Source organism: Lotus japonicus, chromosome 4, assembly GCF_012489685.1.
Source record: "Lotus japonicus ecotype B-129 chromosome 4, LjGifu_v1.2".
Taxonomy (NCBI): Eukaryota; Viridiplantae; Streptophyta; class Magnoliopsida; order Fabales; family Fabaceae; genus Lotus; species Lotus japonicus.
Genome location: NC_080044.1, coordinates 10,202,356 through 10,210,100, shown reverse-complemented (window position 1 = coordinate 10,210,100; position 7,745 = coordinate 10,202,356). Strand labels below are relative to the sequence as shown.

At 37.6% G+C, this 7,745-nt stretch overlaps 1 protein-coding gene across 1 annotated transcript; it reads right to left on the bottom strand.

Moving 5' to 3' along the window:
• Positions 1-245: 245 nt before the first annotated feature.
• On the bottom strand, positions 246-3,829 carry LOC130716274 (homeobox-leucine zipper protein HOX3-like). Its single transcript, XM_057566486.1, has 4 exons — positions 3,560-3,829; positions 2,850-3,037; positions 2,646-2,725; positions 246-824 (listed from the first exon to the last, which is right to left on the bottom strand). The coding sequence occupies exons 1-4, from the start codon at positions 3,642-3,644 to the stop codon at positions 530-532; spliced, it is 648 nt and encodes a 215-aa protein (XP_057422469.1). The 5' UTR covers positions 3,645-3,829; the 3' UTR covers positions 246-529.
• Between the last annotated feature and the right edge of the window lie 3,916 nt (positions 3,830-7,745).

Sequence of the window (7,745 nt, the reverse complement as noted above, 5' to 3'; positions counted from 1 at the left end):
ATAAGGAATTAAGGATTTTAGGTTTTAGATTTCAGGTTTCTGATTTGGATCTGTTTGTTTTGGTTAGGAATTAGGGATTTTAGGTTTCAGATTCACATTCTCATCAAAACTGGTGTTCGTGCTCTCGGTTCTCAGTTCTCACTCGGATTTTCATCTTGGGTTTAAGTTTCTTCTCCTTGTAGCTTTGATTGAAGGTAAGCACCTAGTTCTTGGTTTTCAATTTCTTCTCAGTTGTGTGAATGTGGTTTCGTAACATAGCCTATGATGAAACATAGCCTATTTAAATATGCATTGATCATATATAGAAAAACACTCCTACAAAAGATCCACTTTCTCCTCCCTCTCAGAAACACCTTTCGGTACAAGACTAGAAGCTATATATACATAAAAACATTTCATTTTCCTTATATTCTTCATCTTTTCTCTTTTCTGTCTAAACTTTGTTCTGTTAAGCTTTAATGCATCTCGTTTCAGTGCCGTGCACTAGTGGAGAAGCAAGGAAGCAACGACCTCAACAACCTGCTTAAGGTTAACGTGACATGAGGGCAGCAGGCGTCCCAACTTTAGGAGACAAAGTGGCGGCAGCCGTATTTGCTTTGTCGACGGTGGCAACGGTGGTGGTGACACGCTCGCAGCAAGGACACATGGAAAGTGTGGATGCTGGTAGTGGCTTGCTAGTATGAGGAGCTATCACGGTGGGGGGACCCACCTTCATGGCTCTGAGTTCCTCCACTTCCCTTTGCAATCTACGGTTCTGCTCTGTCAATGACCCGAACCACCTCTTCAAGTACTCGCACTCCATCTCAGTCTGCTTCAGTTTGCTCCTGTTCATTCAGTCAACACATGCATGCACTGATTAATTGCATTGCATTTTGTGGGAGACATGATTACAATACTTTGCCGGTTGGTTTTCAAGTCTAGGGGAAATGTCTACACCTCTTTGAAAAGGTTGTCTAATTTAGAGCATTTGCAAACAAAGAACACTTTTTAGGACTTATTTGGTAATTTAGAAAATTTTTAATAAGTGCTCTTTAACTTGCGTTCAAACTAATTTTTATTCAAATTCTTAAATAACTCATTTAAGAGATCAATAGAATTGAAATTTTAATCAAAGTTGAAAATAAAGTACCATTCGGTTCGAGAATATCTAAATTGTAGTGTGATCAGCTTTTCTCAAAATTCTTTCTCCATGTACAATATTTGAATAAAAGAGGTTGCTAATTAAGCACAATCAAACATGTAATTTTAGAGTTAATTCAATTAACCGCTTGATTAATGTATGATATGATCAAGGTAAATGTTTTGAGAATTACATACAATTTTTTATTAAATTTTTATTGAGTTAATTTAACCTTTAAAACTTAGACATTAAGCCCTAAAAGTTAAATATTAACCAAAAGAGGAACAGTTATAGTACAATGTATGTTTTTTTATAGGCATTAAGAAATATATAAAGTATATGGTTTAATTTTAGACAAGTCTCTCTTTCTTTCTCATATTGCACTAAAATGTACGTACTATAAGATATGATGCAGGTATATAAATATGCGATTACAACGTGACAAAGATGATTATTTTAAAATAAAAAATTTATTATTGGCAATAAGCACTGAATCTCCCCTATTTGCTTTAATTTATGGATACGTGTTGATAACACTACTAATAATTTTTCATTGTAAAATAAAAAGCATGGGTGGTCGATATAAAGGAGCAAATCAAGTGGTCAAAGGAGCACTTATTGCAGAGTTGATCAGGGTAACATACACACGAAGCCAAATAAAACTCCATATATGCCGTGCTATCATTATCGAGTTGTCTACTTTAATTTGGACAACAATGATTGTGTTTTCTCACCCAGCTGAAATTATATATATGTTTAACACTTGAACCGAACGACATCATTATTTGCTTATATTTTTCTTCGGCACAAGAAAGGAAAAGAAAACAAAAGGTGGGCTTATTTTCGGTATGAACAAAACTTACAAAGACACCAGATTTTACTTGAACATCAAGCTTTCTATATATGAAAAATAATTAAACATGTTATAAATTGTATGAGTTTCTATTAAGTGTTTGGATCTTTTTTCTTAGAGATATTGTCATTTCCTTGAAAAACAGTTACATATCTTTCACAATAAATGTATTTCCTAGAATTTAAAGTTATGCTTCCATTCTTACGGGCCTAACTTACTTACCACCAAACCAACACTTTATTATTACTTTATTATTGAGCATAATGTGTTTAATCATATGAACTTATTTTATGGTTGTGCATAAATGGTCCTTGTATTATCTTTGCAAACTTCAACTATACTTCTTAGAAATATAATTTATTCACACTTTTTTCCATTTTATTTTTATTTTTTTCTCTTATTATTTTTCTCTATTTTTCATATCACATTACATATTATATCTTGGATTTCTATTTCATTTCTTCACATATATGATGGAGTACTGTATTTAGAATGTTATTATACTTTTATAGATCATTTTTCACCTAGTTTTTCTTTATATCTTTTTTCTGTTTCTATTACATTATATTACTTATTATATTACTCATTTTTTCCTCTTATAATCTACCTCTCACTAAAAATGTTAGGTGTAAAGGTGTGAATAAAACATTGTTATTGAGGATTAGCCATTACCTAGCCCTGCGGTTCTGAAACCATACTTCCACTTGTCTTGGTTGGAGCTTCAGCTGCATTGCCAAACACTCTTTCTGCTTCTGCAGTACAAACAAATTAATAAAAAACCGTATATTAAAAACTTGAAGTGTACTATATAGCAAGCATCTCTCTCATGATAATTTTAAACGATGAACAAATAAATGGTGATGGGATGAGGGTTACTGGGTTTAAAGTGTGGTTTTGTCTAAATCTTTCTTCAAGGAGACGGGACTGTTCCTTTGTGAGACGGAGCTTTTTGTGGCGAGTGTCTCCATTGGTGTTTTCGTCTTCATCTTCCATGTTTGATCCCATCCATCCTTCTTCTAAGGGTACACGGTTCATGTCCAATTCTTTCACTGTAACACCAAACACTGCCATATAAAAATCATCTATTTTATGAGTACTTTCTATTTTTCATCAATACTAGAAAAGTAAAATAATCTATTATTAAGTTCTTCTATGTCAGAATCAATTTTAGAGAGAAGCTCATATGACTGCAGAAAAGCGCCCGCAAGCAAATTCTAAGTGCTAGAATAATTTTCAGAAACATATAATAATCTGATCCGATTCTAAGTGCTAGAATTAATTTTATGAAATAATAAGTTCAACTAATTAATTAAACATGCTATATATCTAAGAACAAAATTCCAAATATGATGTCTAATTTATAGATATCATGTCTCCTACCCGCCAAATATATAGAGAGAAAACAAAAAGATTTTTAGATGGCAAAAAGAACCCTGGTCATGAACTTATGTGATCGTGATTTTAGTTAACACATCCGAACATGAAAATAAACCACAAATATAAAAATGGAAGCTAGAGGTAATTAAGAAGAGAGGAAGATCAAAATTACAAAGACAAAGAAGATATTTATGATTGCCTCTGCTTACCAAATGATGAGTGATGAAGGGTTGGTGAAGAAGCAAACCCTATGGTCAATTCCAAGCTGGAGGAACTTCTAGGGGGAACCGCCATAGAAGATGAGAAGAAAAGAAAAGGACTTAATTATAATAAAAGAGATGGGAATGAACTAGAAGAAGCAGAAGGAAGATCCGATCCATGTGATCAAAATAGAGGAGAAAGGTAAAGTGAAGAAGCAGAAGGAGACACAAATGAAAAGGATAATGAAGACAGAAGCAGCAAACAAAGGATGTGATGAATTTTTTGGTGAAAAAAGGTCAAAGATATATAGAAAGGACAAAAGACAAATAGAGGGATATTAAATAGTCGAACAAGTTATTAAATAATTAACTAATACCCTTCGTAGAAAAAAATCAAAGGGTTTTCGATGGGAATGACGAAAATTAAGAGTTGTAGGTTTTAGACCATGGTCGCGCGTGTGGTCGAAGTCAAATGGCATGTGGCATGATGATTGTGACACGTATGGGGTACGAGTCAGAGATGAAGAACCGGCAAATTTTGCAATTTAGATGATGATAATAACAATTGTTCCATAAGCTTTTATATAGTACTCTTGGTAAACATACAGTTAGATTCCCTTAATCTTTTCGTTTCCGTAGTGATCGTGGTAATGGCTTCTCTGCTTGGGTGCTACATTGATACGATGGGGTGTACTTACAGGCACAGCACTACAAAAAAACTTTCCATATAGCGAAGGGTAGCAAACCGTTGGTAAAGGATAAAAATCTGTAGGTATAGCCCAAAAAATTTATACCGATTGAAATTATTTTCGTGGTTTTTAATTCGCTATACCGACGGTTTTCTGTTTGCCGGTATAGTGTATAGTGATGGAAATACATTCATAAGAATAATACTTTAAGATTCATTTATGAATTCTCTTCCGTCGTTGTAGGTAAAAAATCGCTGCAAAAAATGGTATTTTGCTGCGGTTCAAATCGGTGCAATAAGGAGAATTTGTAAGAAAATCTTATGGCAGACCCAGCCGCTATAAACTGCTTTATAAGTTCAAGATGAAACCACGAAGGACCAGACGCCATTAAACCTAGAACCCTAATTTGGCATCATCATTCTAAACATTATACATCAATTATCATAAAAATGATATAGAATAGGATTAAAATGCTTCCCTTAAGACATGAATAGGATTAAAATGCTTCCCTTTATAGCGCTATGGTCTATATGAGGTACCTTTTTCTTTGTTGCTTAAGCGCTTACTTGTTGTGGACTTTTTTCTCTTTGGGGCGCGGTGTGACGCCTAGAGCTGTTAAGGGGTTTTCTGTTTCACTAGGTTGTGTTTCTTATTTGTGAGTGCTTTTTTTAAAGGGGGAATTGTTTGAGGCCCTTTTTGCTTCTCTTCCTCGTGGGAGATGTCATCCTAAAAAGGGCAAGAGAGAGAAAAAAAAGTCCACTCAGGTGCTCCCAGCCACATGTGTGGATTTGGTTGCGGTTGATGGTGGCGGATTTGCCTTTGGTTCAATCACGCCCTCGGTTCCTCCTACGCCCGCAGTTCTAGGGAGTGCTCCGAGTGGTGACTACTGGACATGGGCCAAAAAGGTGTGGTTTGTTGGCAAGTTTGTGGGCTTCACGTATGACGGTGGGGATGAGGCGGTTATCTACGACATGTGAAAGAAAATGATGGAGTAGTGGTTGTTTCAAGTGTCAGGGTCTTCATAGGTTTTTGGTATTAGTTCTGGTATAAGCCCTGGCTTTGTATCTTTTTCTTCCTTTTGGTATTTTCCCACAGGTTCAAGGTGGTTTTTGCTCTTTCTATTATAGGCTGGTGAGGAGATTGTGTTATCCAATGGATGATTGGAGTTTTTTTGGTTTTTGATATCCCCTTTGCTGGCCTGCTTTTGCTCGGCCTTTGTCTTATGTCCTTGAGTTTTATTCCTTATCTCTTTATTATCTTAAATCATCGTAAGAATCAATTAATGACATTAAAGATCACTTTTATCATGTTAATTACTCACTTGAAGGACCACTTTAACCATTTTATGAATCAATTATATATAGTCTCCTTTTTGTGTTTTTTTTGTTACAAATGAGGGGCTAGCTCCGAAACAGAAAAGAAAAGCTAACTAGCAACAGGCCCTACAGGAGGGAAAACTGAAGGTATGAAAAATGATAGAAAGCGGGGTTTGAATAGCGTTTTACAACTAAAAACTCAACCCACTTGAGATTTAAATAAATCTCTTCAAACACCAATGATAAAAGTGCAGAGATAAGAGATAAGGAAAGCACACAAATGATTTTATCCTGGTTCACTTGATAAATCCCTCAAGCTAATCCAGTCCACCCGTTAAGGTGATTTCTTCCTTCTTAGAATGAAGGCAATCCACTAATCAGAGTTTTGTTACAACTGCACTTGCTACCTGCAAAGTGACTAACAATACACTGACTAGTGACTAACAATACACTGACTTAGCTTTCACTAAGATTCACTCTCTTAGTCTTCTCTAAGATCCGATCAACCTTGATCTCCTAAAGGTAAAACAAACAACTGTTTGAAGGTTTTGGGTTTACAAATAAATGCTTCTTAGAAAGCTAATAGTAAACACACTTAGTTCTATTTGAAGAAAGATTGCTAAGAAGATTTGAAATATTTCTTGCGCGTGAACAAGATTCTTAGGTGGCATCTTTCAATCTTCAGCCTCTTTATATACTCCAAGGATTAGGGTTTGAATGTTGCATGGAGATGCTACCGTTGGAGGGCAGATGTGGAATTTCCAGGTTCTGCTGTGGCTGAATCAGTTAGGTAAGGACGTCAGGAATGATACAATTGCTTTTGTACTTTGGATAGCGACATGACCTTTATCCTTGTTGACTTCTGATCAGAGTAATGCTTCATCTTGGAGCTTGTGAAGCTTGATGATCAGAGTCAGAGGGAAGCTTGGATCCTCTGACCTAGGCCTGTCCAAGTTTTTTTTATCCGACCGAACCCGCCCGGCCCGCTGCAAAAAAAAGGCCTCTCGGGCGGGCCGGTTCGGTGCGCGGGTCCACGGGTACGAAAAATCCGGTTTGGGGTGGTCTGGTTCGGTCGAGTTCGGTTTGACCTCTGAACCGACCGAACCGACCGAACCCACTAGGATAAAAAAAAAAAAAGAGGCTAAGAACCTCAGATAAGGCCCAACCCAAAGCCACCTTTCAGGAAAAAAAAACAAAAAAAGCCCTCACCATCTCATATAAATACTCTCATTAACAAAAAAAACCCTAAAAATCATTCCTCAGCCTCAGCCGTTTCTCCCCCTTCTCCAGAACCTTCACCTTCAAACTCTCATTCTCTCTTCAAACCCTAGCAGGCGCCGCCACTCCACCGCCACTCCACCGCCTCTCACTCTCTGATTCTCGTCTCAGAAACCCTAGCCACTCCATGCCGCCGCCACCTCTCTCACTCTGGTTCTCAGCTGCCACCTCCACCACCTCTCTCACTCTCTGATTCTCAGCCAGCCGCCACCTCCACCACTTCATCGCTTCATCCTCCATCCTTTTCTCATACGAAAGAGCTTGTTCATCTTCATTTTGCTCCAGAAAACCATCGATTCTGATGTGATGAAGTGTACAATCTCTTTCGCATGAGGAAAGGAATGGAAAGCTCTTCATGTATTCTCTGCATCTGGTTCCCCCTCTCATATTCTCTTCTTTTTTACCAAATTTTTTTAAGATCTGAATGGGTAACCGGATGAACCCGCCCGAGTAACCCGCAATCCGCCCAACCCGGAACCCGAGAAAACCGATTGGCTAATCGGACGGTGACGGTCCAGTATCCATGGTGGTCGGTTTTGGTCGGTTTGAGCTTTTTTGGCCCGAACCCGTCCGAAACCGACCGGTGGACACCCCTACTCTGACCTTTGTACCTTCTGCTTCTGGACTCAGAGGAAAAGTACTTGGTCTTTAGAGTCAGCTTACTCTTGGACTTCAGAGTCTTCACTACTCAGCTTTTGATGCTTCAGAGCTTCTGATCCTTCAGAGCGTCTGATCCTTCAGAGCTTCTGATCCTTCAGAGCTTCTAGTGAGCTGAATTCATATCAGAGCTTTATGATCTTCAGATCTTCTGAAGCTTGATCTACTGTTCAGATGAACATAGTACGTGCGAAAGCGTTGCAGAGGTTACTCTTTGAGCATTGTGCTTCTGAATCCTGTGGGATAGGTCCAGAG

Excerpts from the sequence above, each read along its gene's own strand:
- LOC130716274 (XM_057566486.1), bottom strand. The coding sequence starts at position 3,644 with ATGGCGGTTCCCCCTAGAAGTTCCTCCAGCTTGGAATTGACCATAGGG. Across the intron at positions 3,038-3,559 it reads CCTTCATCACTCATCATTTG|TGTTTGGTGTTACAGTGAAA; the intron begins GTAAGCAGAGGC and ends TTTATATGGCAG. Across the intron at positions 825-2,645 it reads TTTCAGAACCGCAGGGCTAG|GAGCAAACTGAAGCAGACTG; the intron begins GTAATGGCTAAT and ends CTGAATGAACAG.